This window comes from Pezoporus occidentalis, unplaced genomic scaffold, assembly GCF_034315485.1.
Source record: "Pezoporus occidentalis ecotype Australia unplaced genomic scaffold, CSIRO_AGI_Poc_V1 ctg133, whole genome shotgun sequence".
Lineage (NCBI taxonomy): Eukaryota > Metazoa > Chordata > Aves > Psittaciformes > Psittacidae > Pezoporus > Pezoporus occidentalis.
Window position 1 is genome coordinate 4746291 of NW_026913136.1, and position 21701 is coordinate 4767991.

At 35.9% G+C, this 21701-nt stretch overlaps 1 protein-coding gene across 8 annotated transcripts in view; it reads left to right on the top strand.

Moving 5' to 3' along the window:
• Positions 1 to 21701, top strand: part of PTPRD (protein tyrosine phosphatase receptor type D) — a 1311464-nt gene that overhangs the window by 1182052 nt on the left and 107711 nt on the right. For 4 of the 8 annotated variants that reach the window (XM_062609059.1, XM_062609060.1, XM_062609061.1 and 1 more), the window contains 9 exons: positions 2419 to 2552; positions 3796 to 3940; positions 7351 to 7656; positions 8621 to 8814; positions 10791 to 10817; positions 12852 to 12969; positions 17935 to 18522; positions 18961 to 19061; positions 19961 to 20220. In XM_062609059.1, the coding sequence (XP_062465043.1) occupies positions 2419 to 2552; positions 3796 to 3940; positions 7351 to 7656; positions 8621 to 8814; positions 10791 to 10817; positions 12852 to 12969; positions 17935 to 18522; positions 18961 to 19061; positions 19961 to 20220 (1873 nt within the window). The remainder of the gene's footprint in view (positions 1 to 2418; positions 2553 to 3795; positions 3941 to 7350; positions 7657 to 8620; positions 8815 to 10790; positions 10818 to 12851; positions 12970 to 17934; positions 18523 to 18960; positions 19062 to 19960; positions 20221 to 21701) is intronic. The other 4 variants (XM_062609064.1, XM_062609065.1, XM_062609063.1 and 1 more) reach the window with 3 other exon arrangements.

Here is a 21701-nt window from a genome sequence, read left to right on the forward strand (position 1 = left end):
AGCTCCCTGATCCCATCAGTCACAGTCTGAATCCCTGCAAGGCTCTGTCTACCGAGGACAGGGCTTGCTGAACTTCATGGGAAACCATTGGCCTGTATGTACCTCCCTGCTCTCCAACTCCCTCTTAGCAGTGTCCTTGTCTTCTTAGAGTGTGTCAGTTGGTCCCCCTCCAGCTTGATGTCATATGCAAACCTGGGACATGTGCCCTCCATCACCTCCTCCAGGTCAGTGATAGAGATGTCAGACACAAGATAGCGTGGCACAGATAACATGAGCTGCTGTTTGACCTTCTGTGACCAGGCTAAGATGATTTTATAATTCCAGCTGTGTCATTCAGTTACTTTACCAAAATAGTCTTTTCCCTATTCTTTGACACACACTGAGGCAAATCGTGGTCAGTTTTACAATTTTTTTTCTTTTTGTCAGATGAAGCAAATAAATGCCTACAGCCAGGTATCCACCTGAGTTTCATTAGATAGATTTGGAACAACCTGTAGCAAAATGGAAACTTCCAAAAAGCTGCCTAGACTCCAGATTTTATTACTAAGTTTAGTCAAGCCTGCAGTGGGGCTCCACATCTACTTTGAGCCATGTTCCACAGGAGGAAAATCTGCAGCTGTTGTCTGGTTGTTACTCAGGAGTGGTTTGAGTCAGCTAACACAAAAAATTCTAATGTTCACCTAGTAAATGCATTTCTACAATTATGGTATAGATTTGCGAAGTTGAAGTTTAATCTAGTAGTACTTCAGAATCTGTTTCAAAGTCAGGAATTAACCAGTCATCCCACTCTATCCCTCTTAATTTCAAATCCATTCAGTTTTCAAAGGATGAAATTAGAAGCATTTCTGTCAAAAATACTTTTCTGATATTTCCTGTAATTGCTCCCTGTGCTTTGTGATTTTTTTTTTTCCCTTTTGCATTTTGCAGTACTCAGGAAATGGTCTCTTTTTTATACCAGGCATCTTTCAGAAAAAACAGCTAATTACTCCTATCCTCTTTTGTTCCCATGAAGAGAACTGGTCACCTGTTCACTCTCATTCATTCCCTCAGGAAAAGGCATCATCCTTCTACACCTTTCCTTTTCTATTTTGTCCTGTTTTGGGTAAAAAAAAAAAAAAAACAGTAGGAATTTGTAACCTCCACACAGGAGCCTGCATATGCTGTTTGTTGACAGGCATCTGTCTAAAGTCAGGTATCAAGCCTCTACAAGTGTACTCGAGGGCAGTATTATCCTCAGAGTGACATTCTGTAGAAATCTGGGGAAGATAAAAGTTGCAATCACTAATTATTTTTACCATATTCTCCATTGTGTTTCTAAGTCTTCTGCTGTACAACAGAAACATACTTGTAATGCTATAATAGAATTGTACTCCAAAAAATGATTGTGAAACAGTCTCTATTGTCACATCCCACTTGTTGTGCCTGTTCTCAATAGGTGCTAAGAAGTGCATCACATATTTTTTTCTTAAAAAAACAAAAGCATGCATATTTTATTCTTGAAAAGCTAGAAATGCCATAGAAAACTGTTTCACACCTTATCGACGGGACTATTAACTGAAAGTAATGCTTTAGATCTTGGGTTCTAAAATTATGAGATACATTTCAATGAATTATATTTTGCTGTCATCTCCCAGACAACCTTATTATTTGCCATGGATTTGCAGAAGCAAATGAGGGTAACATTAGTCTGGATAATTTCTGTGACCATTACACAAAACATAACAACAGAGAATGTTCTTGACTGCTGAAATTAAAGTTGTATTTTTATTTCTTTCAATTAGAAAGTGTAGTTACTAGAAATTCAGCTGTATTGGTAAAAATACTAGTCATTAAAAGGGTAGAAATATGTCACTTCTTACATTACTGGAAATCTTTTCAGCAGGTTATAACATCTTCACATTACAAAAGTATTCAATATTTAGGTGTCTTCTTAAAGACCGGGTTGTATTTAATATCATTGTTATTTATGAGCTGAGCAAAACAGTTTCAGATGCGTGTAATGGTTTTAACACTTTCTTCTTGACTATTTCAGCCAATCTTACATGATTCTAGCATTTTCCCATATGCACAGGCATATATATACACGTATGATCAATGTTTCACACATAAACTATTAGATTTCTAGTATTCATCACCAAGCTTCTGTTCAGTTGTATGTTGGTTCTGTGCATATTATTTATACTGCAAAACATTTATTTGAAATCCTTGATAATTTGTAGTGTGTGAATTAAATATATTATTATTCTTTTCTGAGCTCAGATTAATTTATTTCATAGTATACTTAGTTGGTTTAAGTTCAGTAAGTTCAATGAAAATAGTATTGTGTGAAATATTCAGATAATAGTTTAAAAGATTTGAAACATAAGTGTTGAAGTAGCCAAAAAAACAATTGGCAGCATTGCTCAACTTTTCCTTTAGTGCCTGGTCAGCCACTGAACTTCAAAGCAGAACCTGAGTCTGAAACAAGCATACTGCTTTCCTGGACACCTCCACGCTCTGATACCATTTCCAGCTATGAACTGGTTTACAAAGATGGAGAGCATGGGGAAGAGGTAAGGCTATACGTCTTTTAAATACTCTTTAATAAGTCAGACATGGAATAATGCAATAGTTAAAACTGATGGATTTGTAACCTTCTTTAGTACAAATGCCTTGAAGAGTAACAGTTTGTTAAACATAGCAGTCAGCCTAATGGTAGATTGAGAGTGTGTAAACAGCAGAACATGCTGTCAATGGGTACCAGCCAGTGGAACTTCACTGTTGACGGGTTATCCACAGAAGTTTCATCCGTTTTCAGACATTAATCATGCCTCTCTAAGGCTGTTCTTCTACAGTGGCTTGGAAGCAAACTCATTAAGATTTTTTGCACTTATACTTTGGACTTTGAAGTCTATTTCAACTTTGGAGAATTTTTGTTTCTCTTTGCCACTGTCTAGTAGTTCTCAGGATTCTCTAATCTTTCAGTAGTATTTGAGAAGAAATAAAGATAAAAACCTACAATAGCCATTTTCTATACCATTATTTCTTAAAAGAATTTTCAGTTTGAGTGGTTCTGTGGTGTTAGTATCATACACTTTAGAATAAACTGTTCTCCTGACAGGAAAACCATGTGATAGTGCCAGGTGTCCCAGACAAAAGAAAAAAGCCGGCAGTCTCAGAAGGCAGCAGGAGAGTGTCAGCCTCATTGATTTCTCCTGCATCATCAGCTCATTGCTGATGCTTCTACTGAGCTTATGTTTATGGTGGCTTCACACGCATTATGTCAATGCATAAGCTTTCTTTTGTGCAAGAGAGCCAGATCCATATTTTACCTCCAAATGAGATGCAGGCCCCTGCTTAATAAGCTGCCCTTTGGAAGAACTTGCTTCTTGATAATTTGAACACAAATTCAACTATCAGGTTATACCCATTTTACTCATATTAAAAAATTACTCATATTATAAAATCCTATAGTTCACTCTCACAATAAGTTGCTAAAAGTAAGCCTTTGTTCATCTCTTAGTGTCTGAAAATCCTTTTATACTTTGTACGCAGCTATTACTTCCTCAAACAAACAGTAAGTCTGGCTCTGAGTTTCACCCATTAAGCCGGTGGCTTTAACAATTATTCTTCCTTAGTGTGTGTTTGTCAAAAATAATATAATCCTCAGTTTGATTCTGTTCTGAGTTACATTCTTGAATTTAGATTTTTCTCAACTGGGTTATCATCAGAAAATAAAAGCCCGTCTTCTATAGGCAAAATATGGAATTCAAAATCTCTGAATATTAATCAAGACTTCTTATTATCTGTCTTTAGCAACGGGTTTCCACTGAACCTACTACATCTTATCGCTTGCAAGGCTTAAGGCCAAACAGCTTGTACTTATTCCGTCTAGCTGCACGTTCTCCCCAAGGTCTGGGTGCTTCGACGGCAGAAATCTCAGCGAGAACCATGCAGTCAAGTAGGTGTCCTTCCTTGCTCTGTTTATTCCCTTGTCTTGTATTGTCAGAGAGATCAGTCTCACAAGTCCAGAGATGCAGAAACAGAAAAAAAAAAAAAAGAGGCAAAATTATAAAACCGCAGCATACCCAGTGCTTAATACAGCAAAAGAATGCTTAAAAATGTGTATTTTTGTAGGTGTATTGTGATCTAATTAATATATGAATGACTTTTACATAGTTTGAGAAAAAATCTCTGTAAACCAGTGTCTAAAGAGGCATACTATGCTATATAATGTCATGCTGACATCATAATATTTTATTTATAATAGGATAAAATGTTTTATCATGCCATAGGTATACACTAATGACAATCCTCCACTCTTAAAATTCCATCTACCCAGTCTGCAGATTTCCTGCAATGCGAGGTTGTTCCTGAAGTACAAAAAATCTGTAGAGTGGGTCAGGTTGAATATTTCAGACTGTATCAAAGATTTCCATGTAACTATTTTTCTGTAGTAGCTAGTTGTTCTGATTTTTAGGCAGATTTTTTAATCTAGGGCTTTTATGATGCTCAGTCTTTTATTTTTTACACCAGCAGAAAAATTCTTTTTTCACTGTATGCCTATGGAAACAATGTCATGAAAGTCAGAAACTTTGTCTACAAATGTGATGCAAAAAATTGTAAGGGATTATATATACACTTTAAAAATATTTAAATTAAGACCTAATTAAAACAATCAGATATTTCAGGGATGATGTCCATAAGTGCAACTCTTGCCAGATAACTTAATGCTTTCCTGACAGTTTGCACTATAGTGTGTGATTTTAAAACTTAGTGCAATTCTTTCAAATTAAATGGCCTTTTCTTAAAGTAATATTATTCCAAACAGAAAATTCAGATTCTCAATTCATATGATGCTTTTTAATTTCCAGTCATGACAGATATGATTATAAATTCCTTGTTACTGTTATGTATTAATAGTAATTAGTGTGACTGGAGAAACAGTGCTGCAACCAAAGCTAGATATGCTCCGAAAGCATTTCTAAGGTATTTGGAGTAAGCATAAAAGGCAATTATATAACACAGTGCTAGATTTAGACAGTGGCAAGGCACCTTTTAATTTAAGTAATCCAGAATCAATAATTTGGTGAAGATAAAGGTATTTATTCTGGGAGCCATTTCAGCTACTTATAATGCTCATTCTCTTATATTGCACGAAGATTGCTTAGACTGTATACAAAATACACAAGCGACTAGTCTGCATGTTCCATACATAAACACATTGCCATTTTTCCTTTCTTGAATGTAAGAATATGTTACGCTTTTTTTCAGCCTTCTGTCTTCAAATAGTAGGAAAATCCAATTCATTTTGGTGGGCAGACCCTGGTTATTTAGTGAAAAGTGCAAAATCTTCTCTTGCACAATTTGTGTATTTTGAGAAAAACATATGCATTAGTAAAACTGGTTACACAAGTAACCTACAAATTATCTTTAGTTACATTAATGTAGTATTTTGCATTTTCAGAGTAAAATAGATTAAAAATTAATAAGCTTCTATGATTTGATTAGCAATATTCACCAGAATACGCTATTGCCTTTCATCTTGGTTTCAGAGAAAGATGCTACAGATGCTATTTCTTTACATATAAGATCCTTAAGGAAAATTTTACTTCTATCTTGTTTCCTGCACAAATCAATTGTAGAAGGGGACCGACATGTTTTGAGTACTTGGTTACTGAAGTAGTCTAAAAAAAAACCCAAACACAACAAATATGGTAATCTATTCCCCTCATCCACCTTTTCTAGTTGGTTGAAATGCTGGTACATTCCTTCCTCTTTTCCCTTCAGAAGAGCAGAGTATCATACTGAGTGAAAAAACATTGATCCTTGTAGAAGAGCTGTACAGAACCAAAAGATAAATGCAGTAGGTTACAGCAGAGTCCTAGATATTCTTTGTTGTTGGTTGGTTGTTTTTTCTTGGTTGTTGTTGTTTTGTTTGTTTTTTTTATGTGCCTAGTATAAGTACCAGAAATCCATTTATTTCTTTTTTTCCCTTGAGAAATGGGAAAATAAAAAGTAGACAAAACAAAAACAAAACAACAACAACAAAAAGTGATTTTGCACCCAAAATTTGTGTTTTCCTTACAAGAGAGAAGGGAGAAATAGGAAGGGAGTCCATGTCTATCACTTCTGCCTGTGAATTTGAACTATGGCTTCTTTTTTGGAGCTTTGAATGGTCTCAGGTAGAAAGCATGGATTTTGCTAAATCAGAGTGCATTTAAGCACATAAATGCATACCTAACTTTCAGTACTTGAATTGCCTCACTGAAAGCAGTGAAATGACATACACGTTTAAATGCTCTGGAGCCCAGAAAAGGTAAATGTGCTGCAGACTTCTTTGAGTACAAATCAGTAAATGTGAGCACTTTTGCTCTGGAAGATTGGTGCTGGTGACCAGAGATGAAACCAGGTTAGAATCTCTCACTGTTCTGATGTGCTGAGCTTGTGAACTCTGTAAAATGAATACCTGCTTTCTTGACACGTTGTTTGGGGGTAGATTTTTTTTCCCTGTAGAACTTACCTACATTACTGGTAGGATTTAATTCTTTGCTAGCAAAGGTGTCTCCAAGAGGAGTTAAAAAAATAAAACTGTCAGCTGATCTAGGGTAAGTACAAGTTACAGTCAGAGTCAACAAGCCTGTCACTTGTTCCTGGTAGGTAAAACTTTGACTAAGACTTTCTTCATCTTCTATTGACTGCATGCTCTTAGTATGTTGGCTACAATAAACGTTTCACTAAATGCTTTCCATCTAAAAATAATATGTGTTTGACTCATGCCAGGCAGACTCAGTTATAACAAAAATCCTGAAAAAATAGTTGTTTATGAGAGCGGCAAAATTATACTATATAATGGCAAAAAATGGCAATTTATGGAGCAATTTCTAGCAATTATTGCAAGTTTTTTAGGAGTTCTGTAAAAAGAGAATTTTTCTCAAAGTAAACCCACTTGGATATATCCAAATTTGTAATACATCATGTGTCATTGAAAATATTTTACCTTGCACTAATTGCAATTATTATGAAGATAGATCAGTAGTCATAGAAGTGTTATGTTTTTGTTTTATTTCAAGAAGAATTTTAATTACAGGTAGGTAACATTGTTTTGAGGTTTCATCTTGTATTTCCCCTGCATACTTTTTCACCATTTAGTTCGTCTATTCATTTTCAGTTTCCTCATGTTAATAAGCCAAGGTGCATATGATTATCTGATGTTTTGCTGTTTTAAGTTTCTACTTTTTTTTTCTTTAGCTATATTTGTTATTTTCATTTGGTTGCCTTTTATTTATTTTTATTTTTTCTTTTGTTCATTTTTTTCAATCACTCCTATCCTTTCACTCAAACCCTTCTTTAACCCACTACTAAAATTAGAGCCATCAGCTCCTCCTCAAGACATTAGTTGCACAAGCCCCAGCTCCACTAGCATTTTGGTAAGTTGGAAACCTCCACCAGTGGAAAAACAGAACGGCATTATCACTGAATACTCCATCAAGTACATTGGGATTGATGGAGAAGATGTCAAGCCCCATGAAATTTTGGGAATTTCCTCGGACAGTACCCGATACCTTTTGGAACAGCTGGAAAAATGGACTGAGTACCGGATCTCTGTGACTGCCCACACTGATGTTGGACCTGGCCCAGAGAGCTTAGCAGTATTGATTCGGACAGATGAAGATGGTATGTTGCCTCCACTACATCAGTTTGCACCTCTGTGACTCTGTCGATCTGCTATCTTCTGTATAGCCTAACTATTTTTTTCTGCTCCTCTTTTTTTCCCCAAATCACAGATGTTACCACCTTTTGAGTTTTTTTAATCAAAGACTTGCCCTTTCTACACCTTTTTTATATTTGGTATTTTTATTCTTTAACAGAAAGTAACTTTTTGTAAGTGACATGAATCTGCTGCCTCTTTGAGCCCATACATATCCTTCTTGCTCCTCCTTTAACAGAAAAATAACACTTGGGAAAATCTTTCTGCCTTTTCAATCATTGTTATTTTTAAACAGTTATGTCTAGGAACTTTTTTTTCTTGGTTTGTTTTTCTCTCACTTTTTTTTTTTTTTTAACTGCTTTCTTGTTCCATGTTGTGCTTTTTGATTTGGGTTTTTTTGGGTTGATTTTTTTTTTCCTAATTTTATTTTTGATCTTGGAAAACTGATGCGACACATGCTTTCTTCCATGCTTGAAAGTCACAGAAGACAGCCCTATAATCAGCCTTCTTTTTATACTGCTGAAAAAAAAAGAGAGACAAAGAATTTAAACAAAAATAAGGGAATCTTTTTTTGAAATATTTTGCGGTTTTAGTAGTAGTAACAATAGTAGTAGTATTTCAGTGATTAAAATATCTCTTTGTACTATAATGCTTTGGCTCTCAAAGCATCTTCCTTGGCTTTTGTACATTTTTACATGTTTTTCTATTTTCTCTAATACTCCTTTTTCTTCCATTTTTTGCATCAGTCATATTTTTTGATCTTTTCACTGAAAGGTAGAGCAGATTGGTTGAGCATTTTCATTTGTTGAACAATTTGTATTCTTCAGAGAAAACATGAGTGAGTCTGCCCTTAAAAAAAAAACAAACAAAACTAACAGATGGGTGGGACAGGTGCCTGTAATTCTCTTCTGTCCAATGATGTTGTTCCAGTTCCTAGTGGTCCTCCTCGCAAAGTCGAGGTAGAGGCTGTCAACTCTACTGCTGTTAAAGTGTCGTGGCGCTCACCTGTTCCCAATAAGCAGCATGGTCAGATACGAGGATACCAGGTCCACTATGTGAGGATGGAAAATGGAGAGTCAAAGGGTCAGCCCATGCTGAAGGACATCATGTTGGCTGATGCACAGGTAATTGGTGTATTTTATATTCTGTGGGTCACAGTGAAAATATTTTGTGTACCAGAGAGTTACCCGTGACTGCATTTCTTTTTCTTTCCGTATTTCAGCCATCTAGTTAACATCTCTAGAATTTTTCATCTGTATTTTAACAACTTTTTTTTTTTTCACAATACCTTTAAAGGTTGTTGAGCCCAACCTAGGAACCCTTTTGTGTATAGGTGTGGAACTAAATGCTAAACTGTGTCATTCCACTGGCTGTTTGAAACCTGAAGGCTTCACCCTATGACCTATGCTCTGACGTTTTAAAGCATCAGCTTGATCTGAGCCTGGTCACAGTCGATAGAGCAAACTGAGCACTGCCTGTTCCACCCACCAGATATTTCTGTATTTCGGTGGAGATCCTAGAAACATTAGAAGCCTGTTTTGGCTCATTATTACAGTGTTTCTATCATTAGCATGTATCCACCTCACCTTGTGTTTCAAAAGAGATTAATTTATTTGTGCAACTTGTGCAACTTAAAAATCATCAAGGTATTTATACTTGTCATTACCCATATCAGTAACTGTGCAATAAAATTAGGAGCTTAATTATATAGGTATGGAGTTACTTACTCTGCAATGTTTCCCATCTGTTTTGTGAACTATGAGACATAAAGAAAACAAAAACCTGATCATATCAAGTTTAAAAAGGTTCTAAAAATGTGATTTTACTGGTTGAGATACACTAGTTCTCTGTAAAATTAAACATTTCCAAGGTTCCTGGTACCAGAGGAGTCCATTCATCCTATATTGAAACTATTACCAAGTACACACCTCTCACTTCTAGCTCTCAATTTATGGTTGGAATTACTGGTAATGATAAGAAATTATGAACCTAGCATAAAGAGTTAAACTTGCCTCTTAAGCATTTTATATGATAAATAAATGGGGTTTGGCATCTTGTATTTTTAATTCCAGTCTTAGTTCTAAATCTCAGTTCTGCAGATACCATTTTTTGAGAGTATGTCTTCTACATGTCTTCTACCTGCATTTTGCTTATGACCCTATTCTCACACTTCTGTCTCTGTTCCTGGAGGTCTTTTTTGCAATTTTTCCAGCCAGTCTATCTATCTATATGTACTTACCGTTTTTTTGCAAAACGTGGTATTTTTATAGCTTAAATTCATTAGAGAGAAGGATAAAAACAGGTGGGGAAATAAGAAGAGAAAAGAAGAGGAAATGGAAAAGGAGATGCTGCTGCAATTTGGTTCTCTCTTTCCTTGCACAGATTTTCGCTTTCAAATTCTGTGTACTAGCAGTTCAAAAGGTCAGAAGTATTTTGGAAGGTCAGAAACTAGAGACGAGATGAGATATTAAGAGCCTAATATCATAAAGGCAAAAGCTGTGTTTCTTTTTTTTTTTTTGCCAGATTTGGCTTTGATCTGTCTGTCATTGGTTCAGTCTCTATAGTCACCTCCTTTCTCCTTTCCCCACTCCTTTCCGCCTATCATAACTCTGTGATACATGTGATCAGAACTTGTACATGTATGAAATCTTGATGGAAGAAGATCATTGTGGTAAGGTTTCAAGACTAACAAAACCCTGCTGTTAATTTAAATAAAGCATTGATGAATTAATTTGGGAAACTCAACCATATAGCATAGTAGCATGATTAAATAAAGTGGTATCCTTTAATTCTGCCTTGGTAGCTATTATTAATACAATCTTTTAAAAATTATAACTACATGGTACAAAAGGATTCATTACATTTTTCACCTTTCAAAGATAAGTGACTGTTTTTTTACGGAGAGCAGAAATGGAATTAAAAATGCCTGGTCTGATTTCAATAATAATTCAATAACCAAATTCTGTGTGATTCTACACGATTAATTCAAATGATATATGATTTTTTTCCTTTTTTTAATTTATTTTACTATTAAGAAAACAGGCTACAAATATCTTCATTTCTTTTGTTTTTACTTCCAACTCTATTTACTCTCAATCAGTGGGAATATGATGATACTACTGAACATGTGAGTAGTTTTTGACTGGCCAGACAAACAGTGTGTGATGTTTTGGTTTTTTTTTCTTTTCATCTTGCTTGTTTGTTTGTAGCCTTTTATTTTTCTGAGTTTTCTATGGAGTTTTTTTGGTTTGGGTTTTTTTTGTGCTGGATGTTTGGGTCTTTTTGTTTTGTTTTTCATTAGCATAAATGCATGCTCCTAACAAAAAAGGTTCTTTTATGGCACCCTTTTTTCTTTTTCCTTCTTTTTTTGGGGGGCGGGGGGCGTGGGTTCTATTATTGCTTGCTTGTTCTGGGGTTTAGCATGATACCAAAATGTACAGAACTGGCTTCTGTTTTCCTCTTTCTGATGACTGTCACTAACTTTGCTTCACTATTTCTCTTCCCAAGAAGGTGTTAGAAAAATAAAAAGTGATTCAGAGTTGCGTAGCTGTAGTCAGATTTTTCTGTATTCATTTTAAGGTTAAATTTTTTTGTGTAATTGAAATTTGAAATCAGTTGTGCTTTTATTGGCAGTTTGATAAATGTATTTCGTATGCTATCAGGAAAGCCAAATGCCCTGTAGTGTTATGCCTCAGTAGCAGTGTTTGCTGTATCCAAATCACGCTTTTAAACAACACTACACACAATCATATCTCCTATACCATGAGTACTGGTTGGTTTAGATGAGGTTAGTTCTTCATCACTCTTTGAAAGGATGGATTTAAGGTGCTTAGGGGTACATTCAATTCTGAGCTAAAGTCCATGTAGGGTATTTTTCTGTAGGGTTTTTTTTTCTATGTGTTTTTACCTTATTTGATCTATAATGTTCTGATTATTGCCTTGTTATTTCGATATTGCTAATAACTGACTGTGAATACAATGCCAAATTCTAATCACAACTACACTAAGCTCATACCCACTATATTGTAAAATCCATTTACTGTGGATAGTCTAACCCATAATTTTTATATTAACTTTTATGGTTGTTGCCTCTGAGCAGTGTGTGATTGCACAAATGCTATTTATTCTAGACACATAAATATAGCATCTCCCTGGCAGAAGTGAAATTTACTGTGAGTTCATTCAGTCATGTGAAGATTCAAAGGGGTAGTTCAGTGGTTACAGACTAGAAGCTGATGAGTTGGGAATGTTGGGCCAGTCAGTTGCCTCCAAAGATTGCCCTTTTATATTCGTATATAAAATTTATTTATATTGTGCATGTCAATTCTTAAATTCCTCTATCTGCCTTTACAGCATGACATAAGTTTAGTTTATTTCTGTTGGCTGGCCCTTCACCGTCTTCTGTGTGTGTACACGTGTGTGTATGCACATCTGTAAAAAGGTTCCCATTGCTTTAATGCTTGCAATTTGGTCTTGCTGCTGTTCTAGCTGAAGACCTACATGTTTTGTGGCTGCTGTCTTTTTTTTGAGGGCCATCAGATTTATTCTCTGGCCTGTTTTTAAATGACATTTTGGGTATTTTTTAGACCTGAAGAGCGAGTTGTTTCCTAAGTCCTATGAGATACACAGATGCACAATCCAAGTAGTTGCACAGGTTGCAAAGAAAGTGTCATGAAAATAACAAGGCTTTCTTGTTCAGCTAAACTGTCATTACTTACAAAGTGTGGATACGAATGCAACACTATTCTTACTAGGCATTTTATAGATATATCAGTGGTGTCCTGTAAATTACTAAGTTAAATGGAGTTTCTCATTCTTACATATGCATGCATTTCACAGTATCAGTAGTATTCCTCAGGCACAGTATTTCAGAAGGCTTTATTCACTGTTCACACCAAGAAGCCATTGGCCTTGTGCTTTATACTACCTGAGGCGTGCTATTTAGGAGTCTGCTGTCTTTTATTGCTTGAGTGAAACATTTTGCATTGTGAAATATTTCACACGGAAGAGTCTGCTGGTGTTTGCAGATGCTTGCTATCACTGCCAGTAGCACAAAAGCGTGTGCACTATATGTAATAAACAGGGGTTGTCTGAAGGATTCCACACTTTCCTGGAAAACAATCTGCTTTTAATAATGTGTTCTTGTTTTATTCCATCTTAGGAAATGATAATTTCTGGGCTTCAGCCTGAAACTACATACTCCTTCACCGTGACAGCCTATACAACAAAAGGTGATGGAGCACGCAGCAAGCCCAAACTCGTATCTACTACCGGTGCAGGTAATACTCACATATCCATTAATTTCTGAATAAATCCTCTGACTTTTCCTGATAGTGTTTTTCTTCTACTATTTGGAAGTCTGCTGTTTAGTAAAAAGTGTTTGTAGGACATAGGGTTTTCTATTTCAGTATTTGCCCCTTCATTTATTTAGATAAAAACAGAACCAGCGTCCCCCTTTTTCCCTTTCTCATCAAGATTTAGCCAAAATGTAATACTTTATAGTTTCTAGCACCTCTTGCATTATGATTGGTGTCTTCTTGGAGAAGAAAAAACAGAAATTCAGAACTGAGAAGGATACGTGGAAAATCAGTGAAGGGCTTTCCTGATCTTTGTGAGAGAAACAATTCTGCTGCCTGCCAGTAAGAACATTGAAAGAACCCAGCTGTATGACATTTACAAGTTATCTCAGAAGAATGTGATTATTAAAGCAGACAATTAGAAAATGGAATGAAAGTCCAGCCTGTGAAACCCTTTAACTCATATTTCTTTGTGGCAATTTGAGGCATAAACTAGGCAAAGTACACCATGCTACTGTGTTCAGTCTGCATTTGATCACAGGTGGTACGAGATGGTGGGTATCTGACTGCATGAGCAATTCAGCTCATTCAGTTAGCACTGATGGGATGAAATGAATTGCTTTTAGATGAGGAACTAGTTGGGTTTGTTTTTTTTTTTTTTTAATTTAGATGGTTCAGTCTGGCCAGCTTAACCTCTTGGTGGTGTGGTGTTCACCTGCAGGTGCTCACAGTCTGTAGGTGTTTATTTGCTGAATTTTGTATTGTAGCCATTAAGGGTAGTCTATTACAATCACATGTAAATCTTTGGTGCACAATTACAAGCTCTCCTAATAACAGTGTATTGTTTATGCTTATATATATAAAGTTACAAAGGCATATGTATTCATATTTAAACTGAGTCAATTTTTAAAACGATCACTGAATGTAAAGCACATCTTGTACAAATATCAGGAACACCTATAGCTTTGTCTCATCAGCTTCTTTGGAAGAATCTGTCTTGGTGGCTAGATACATCATATGGTTTCATTTCAGGTTTTATAATACCTTTTATTCATTACTCTTGACTGATGCTGAATTTAGTTTCGAGCTTCTTACCTTTACTGAATTCTTATGGTCTAGGGAAAAAAAAAGTTATATATACGTCTTATTTACATTTGAACTTTATACGTACTTCTTCTTTACATTTGAACTTAAGAAAAAAGGCACTTGATCCATTGCTCCTCTTAAAGTTCAGTTTCCTATTTAAGTAAACACAATTATATAGGTTATGATTTAATTAGTTTCTAGATACAAACATAAGTTATGCAAACCTGCTTGCAAAACTTGAAGCTTCTGCGCATTTAGTCCTTGCTGAATATTCATATTTCACTCTTCCAAGAGCTCTGATGCTTCTGCTTTAGAAAGACAAACAAATCCCATAAACCCCTGAGTGACTGAAGAGCCCTTGAGAATCAGAGACATGCCTGTAAAATGTAATGCATATCACACTGTTCTTGCTGTTTGCTTTAATCTGTAAAAAAATAATATTTGTTGGTAGTCTCTAGGATAACAGCTAGTTACAGTTTTGATCCTTCATACATTCCAGGTTGTATGAACACCTCTTCACTTGCTGTTATAGCTTGCTGTGGTTTAGTTCTTTTTGTAAGGAAGAGTCATATTTTATTTTTTTTTTAAATGGGGATAATAAATATAGTTAGTACCAAGCTTTTCCAGCTCATTGTTTTTCTGTGAGAATACATTAGGCAGATGAAGGAATCATGCATATATAACAAGGTCTTGTAGATCTAACATACACCCTCCTATTCTCTGAATGTTTCCATTTGTGTTTTTTTTTGTGGTTTGGGGTTTTTGTTTTTTTGGTTTGGTTTTTTTTTCTGTAAAAAGGTGCTATTCAAATCCTACAATAAAGCAAATGAAGGGTCTGACTTTCTAGTCTACTTTTTAAATGTTTAAGTTGGATACAGCTGCATTAGAATGAGCGAGATTATATCCATAAGAGATAGGAAAAGAAAATAAAGGTCTAAATGTTTACTGGAGAAGCTTACTATTCAGAAGTTATTCAGATGATAAGTAACTATTCAGCTGTGTCCAGCTAGTGATATAAAAGCACCATTTACATTTAGGGGGACAGAAAAGATTCACTAAATGTAAGTAAGCCTGTAGCGTGGTAACTGTAATTACTAGTGAAATAACTGAATGCTGTTAATCTTGTGCTTTTGTCTTATAGTCAGTTTCCTTTCCTACTTTTTGAAATCAGAGAGAAGAAAAGTATTTGAAAATTTTGAACTATTTGGGGCAGAAGCTGTTAACAAGACCCTGATATAGATAAAGATTTACTACTCAGTGATACCATACAATTTTTATGAAGATTTTAATTAGACCTTTTAATTGCCAGGTCATAGTAATTGAAGAATCTCATACCACAATAACTTCTTCATTATTTGGACATTATTACCCCCTGTTGTAGACAGCACCCTTGAAATACAGATTTCAGCTGAGAAGAAAATTTGCGTTAAGTCAGTGGTGTACTTTAGGGCAGCTAACAGAAACAAATTACTTCAGGTAATTTGGAAAAGGGAACTTACACAAGCTTGTAATGGCATGCAGTTAACAGCTGTTTGAAGCAAAGACTGTTGCAAAGGGATGTGTAAGGGGCATCTTGCTGTGTAGTAACAGAGGTGGATTTTGCCAGATCAGAAAATATATTTTTGTTCATGGGCAATTTCACTTCATTTGGGCTCATAGACTTTATCAGAAGAAGTTTCTAGATTCATTGTTTTCATAGAAGAGCATGGAATCCTACCTTTTGTCCCACAAGACTGTAATATTCACAAGTGATAATACTAAAAGAAAACGTTAACGGAAAGCTTTCTGAAAACAGAGAGAGAAAAAGAAAAATACATTTCTTTCTCCATCAGTAGTTGCTTGTTAGCAACAAGGAAATTAACACCCTTTACAAAATTGGATAGACTCCATACTAAAAAGAAAATTTGTTGTTATTTGCCATTTTAATGACAGGGTATGTCATTGCATAAGTAAACTTTATTAGTTTCCCTGTTCTGATCAAAAGCAAGTAGTAATTTCTTTCTCTGTAGTTACCACAAAGGTTAAAAAATAGTTCTGTGAGGTCTGCCACAAAGGAAAAAAAAAACAATTTATAACAAAAATAGGAGTTATTATTCTATTTGTATGGACTTGTCTTCTCTTTCGTATGCTCCATTGGTTTCAGTAATAATGTAGAGAAAAATATGGCCTGTAAAAGGCCTTCACAGGCTTTTCTTTGCTCTATAAAGGCATGTAATAATCAATGACAAAAAGTCTGAACTAGTCAGAGAGGTAGTCTTTACACAGCAGAAAGTGTAGGAAAACCTTCCTAGGAATCCCAAGAATAATGCTTGCAGGTGAACCAGTCATTTAAAATGAAGGGTATTTGGCAAAAAGGGTATTTGGCAAATTTATATAAAAACTATCTATAATTCTTATGCAATTAGAAGCAATGTCACAGCTTATGACAGATACAATGAGGAAAGATCTTATTAAATGCAGATTTTTTTTTTCATGGCGGGCTGTTCCTCACTCCTTATTTCTAATTCATTATGGAATGGTAGTTAGAACTTCTGACTTTGCTGGGTGCCTGAGAACTGAAGATAAGTAATAAAATCCGCTGAAGTGTTTAAATGCAGGAACCAGAGCTCACAGTGCAGCGGTTACATTCACGTGGGAAGGCTTTGAATGTGAATGGAACTAATTAGTCTGTGGAAGACTGTTATCATGGCACTGCTACTTCCAAAACTATTCTAGTCTCTTGACTTGTCAGGCATTGGTACACAATGAACACCAAATTTAAAAATAGTTATGGATATGCTTCATTATCAAATAACTAATTGTAATAGAAACAGACTTTTGCGAAATAGAAATATTAATGAAAATATAACTGAAGTATATATATGTATATAAATGAATAAATAAAAAAAATGAATGGTTAAATTAAATAGAGACAGTAAATGAGAGCAATTGATACTGGGACTCTGAAAATGTATACCCTGTAAGTTGTATAATAGGATTTCCCCCTTGGTTAGAGCTGAATGTCCTCACCACGTTTGCAGGCTGAACTTCTCTGAAAGACAAATCATCACTTTGGACCAATAGGTCTCAATTAAGGATTTTAGTTTATCTATCTGGTGTGCAGGTTATGAAGAGCTTCCAATTTAGTATTCTTTGAAAGAAATCCAGACTTTGCAGGAAACTAAATCACATGTGATAAGCCAAGACAATCAAGAAATTGAATTCCAAACTGTGCTACCATTCCAAGCTGAAATAGCCCATGGAGGTGATTTGTGTATGGAAAGTTGAATGATAGGGTTTTACCATACACAGCAATGATTGTTGACGACTAGGTTGGTCTGACTTCCCTTCTAATGTTATGTTTGTTATGTTGTTATGTTATGTTATGTTATGTTAAAAAATTATGTTAGAAACACCCCAAAACTTGTAATTTCTCCCTTATTATTACTAGTACTAGTTATTGTCATTAATTATTTTTGCATTTGCAGGAATGGCAGATATGTGCCTTGGATAAAATTAAAGAATACTTATGACAATGCTCTTTTTTTTTTTTTGCAAGACCATTTGCAGAATCATTCATAAGATGGCTGTTTGAAGTTTTACTTCTTGACTTTTGTTCCTAAGTCCTGTGCCTCTGAATGTTCTCTCTATATAGAAATAATGGTAAGGAAGAAGTCACAAATGGCTTTCCTATAGTAGCTCATTATACTGTATGACTTAATAGTGCAGGAGGCAGACATTATTTTTTCCATGAGACAGTAATTTGTGGAACTAAGAGTGAGGGAAGGGAAAATTTATCTCTATTTCTGCTAAAACTAGCCTCAAGAATTGTACATGCAGTTCTGTTTGTATTTATCATCTTTAAATAACACTGTGCTACAGTTCCAGGCAAACCTCGTCTTGTGATTAGCCACACACAGATGAACACGGCTCTAATTCAGTGGCACCCTCCTGTGGACACTTTCGGCCCGCTGCAGGGTTATCGCCTGAAGTTTGGTCGCAAAGACATGGATACATTTACAACCATGGAGTTCTCAGAGAAGGAGGATCACTTCACAGCTACAGACATTCACAAAGGAGCTTCTTACATCTTCAGGCTCTCAGCTAGGAATAAAGTGGGCTTTGGGGAGGAGATGGTTAAAGAGATTTCTGTTCCTGAAGAGGTACCCAGTGGATTTCCCCAGAATCTCCACTCAGAAAGTTCTACTTCTACATCAGTTCAATTAACTTGGCAGATGCCACTCTTGGCAGAAAGAAATGGCATTATCACCAAATACACCATCATGTACAGAGATATCAATGTTGCTTACCAGCCAGTTGAACTCCCTGTTGTTCCTGCTGATACCACTATGACACTTTCTGGCTTAAAACCAGATACCACATATGATGTAAAAGTACGTGCCCACACAAGCAAAGGGCCTGGTCCATATAGTCCAAGTGTCCAGTTCAGGACACTACCCGTGGATCAAGGTAGGATTTGTCTGCTTATGGCGTTGACCTTTAAAGGAGTATCGGTCTTTGGATATCAGTGTTTTTGAAGCTGTAAATAAAACTGACCGGCCCATTCATAAAAATAGGTTCATCAAACACAAAAGGTAAAGTATGTAAATCTTAATATGTTTTGGATGCCTTAGAATTCAGTTGTCCTTTGCTAAGCAAGTTCTGGCTAACATCTTCACAATTTTTTCAGGTAAGGAAAATAAACGTGTTGGGTTGTCATTAGATAAGAGTGAAAATGAGTTAGAATGTGGTATATAAATATACACAAACAGGTAGGAGAATTTAATCCTAGTTTTTTGTTGATTTTTTTTTCCTAGATAAAAAGCTAATACTCTGAGTTAGCAGTGGAAATATGGCAAGTCCTAACCTCCAAGATGTTGTTTATATACATTGTTTCTTTTTTTCCAGCAGTGTTTGCAAAAAATTTTCATGTTAAAGCAGTAATGAAGACTTCCGTTTTGTTGTCCTGGGAAATTCCAGAAAATTACAACTCAGCCTTGCCTTTCAAAGTAAGTTACTTTCTATTTCATTGAGAGAAGATACAGAAACTAAAGGATGGCATTCACCTGGTTAAGTAGCTTACTGAATATGCCAGTTTTTTTGGTACTGCTGTGTTTAAGAATACAAGCTAATCAGCAAAATTGACCTAAACTGTTAAGCTGTTCATTTGTCAGTATGAGCTTTCCCCTGTTGTGGCAGTATTTCCAAGTCAGGCTCATACTGGTTGCTATGATTTGTATGAACACCTTGCTAATCTGCAGTTTGATGCTGCTATACTTTAAGTGAAAGAATGGAATATATATATGTGTGTAGATATATATATATATTTAGTTATTTCTGTAATGACTGTAATTGAGTACCATTTTGGGTTTTGTCTCCTCACATTTAGAGTAACACATTCTTGCGTTTCGGTAAATGCATGTAACTGTAGCATTAGCCAGATGATAGAGAGACTCAATGTAACCTTCAGTCTGACTGGCATTTCTTCTGCATCACTCTTCATCGCTTGTCATCTCAGGCAGTAGCAAGTAAAGAGCAGCAGTGTTTTATAAACTAAATGTTGTTTTCTCAACATGAAAAGTCAAGGTGTACTACCTTTAACAACTATGCGTAGATATAAATGCTGTGTTCAAGCAGAACTACTGATTTTGAATGAGTGAAAATTAATTTTAGGAATGCTTACACTGCTTTAAATTAATGGAGGTTTCTGTTTTGTATTTTTTCCTTGGAAAGTGAGTAGTTTAATTGTGGTACTGAAGCTAGGGCTATCTCGCAGCCTAAAATGCCCATTAAATTTTATAAATTTTATAAATTTTATAAATTTATAGCTAGTTCATTCCTGAATTCACTGTGACAGTAAGAATTGCCCTATCTCAGTAACCAAAATCGCCTTCGATTTATATATTAGATCCTGTATGATGATGGGAAAATGGTGGTGGAGGTTGATGGACGTGCTACTCAAAAGCTGATCACTAACTTGAAACCAGAGACATCATATTCATTTGTGCTGACAAACAGAGGGAATAGTGCTGGGGGTCTTCAGCACAGAGTAACAGCAAAGACTGCACCAGATGTGCTTCGCACCAAGCCAGTTTTCATTGGAAAGACCAACTTAGATGGCATGATAACTGTGGAACTTCCAGAAGTACCTTCAAATGAGAATATAAAGTGAGTCAATAAATAACATACCATTGTTTTTATTTCCAGAAAGACCATTATGCTTACAGGTCGTATAATTTAGAGCTATAGTGGTGGACCAAGGCTTTATTCTTTGTATAGAGAGTACAGCACTCTGCAGTAGTATGTGGACTAATACTGGACTAATATTTTAACAATACCAAACTGGGAAATGCAGTTGACGCTCTCGATAGACAAGAGGCCTTACAGAGAGATCTAAATAGATTGTAGAATTGAGAAATCATCAATGATACGAAATTTAACAGGAACAAATGACAGGCTCTGATGTTCATGTACTTGAATATGTCCAGCAGAGGCCAACAAAACAGGTGAAGGGGTTGGAAGGCATGTTCTATGAGGAGAGGCTGAGGACTTTGTGTTTGTCTAATTTGGAGAAAATGAGCAAAAGGGGTAGGTGACCGTAGAGCTCTCTACATCTTCCTGAGAAGGAGAAGTGGAGAGGGAGGTGCCGGTGTCTTCTCCCTTCTATCCAGTGACAGAATGCATGGGAATGCTTCAAAGCTGCAGCAGGGGAAGTTTGGATTGGACATTAGGAAGCATTTCTTTACTGAGAGTGTGGTCAAACACTGGAACTGGCTTCCTAGAGAGGTGGTCAATGGCCCAAGGCTGTCAGTGTTTAAGGGGTATTTGGACAGTGCCTTTAATAACATACTTTAACTTTTGGTAAGCCCTAACGTGGTCAGGCAGCTGGGCTAGGTGATCTTTGGGCAGTTGGACTAGACTATTCTGTAAGTTTGTGACTTACAAGTACGTAAGACTGGTAAAATCTAGATGGAAATCTATGAAGGATAATTTTCCTTCAGTTTGTAGTTATTTCTTGCAGTACTTTTGTGTTTCATCACTGATTTCAAACAGTATAGATGGATTATGGAAGCTAGTTGTGTTTCGAACGTGTGCATCAGTGGGTACCTGCCCCGCTGCAGCACCTTGAAGTATTCAGACTCCACCATTTGAGAATTACAAGGAGTTTTAAAGAATTGTTACTGCATTTATATTAATTCAGACTAATTAATTCTGAAGGTTTTTTTTTATTAAAAGAAGAATCTCAGGCCCTCTCTGCTGGTCCCAGAAAGCAAGTAGGAGATTTTGCTGAAAAATTTGTGCAAGAGTTTGCTAGAGGTTACTTAGATTTGTGGTGGAAAGGTGCTATGGAGATTTAAACAGCAGAAATAGGACTAAAGAGCTGGCAGCACATGGCCATCTGGGATTAAAAAGGTTAGACAATAAATATTTGACAAGAAAACATGCAGCATGGTACAATCAATAAGTGTTACTGCTCTGCTTATAGTGATTCTTGTTGGTATAAGGTTCCCATGTGTAATGTGAAGGAAATGGGGAGGAAAATGAGCAAGTCGTTATATATTGTTGGGGATTCAACTTGTCTTCTCCGTCATGGATTTTTACTGAAAGCTCTGGAGAATGCTGCTTTCCTTTTTCATTGCTGACTGAGG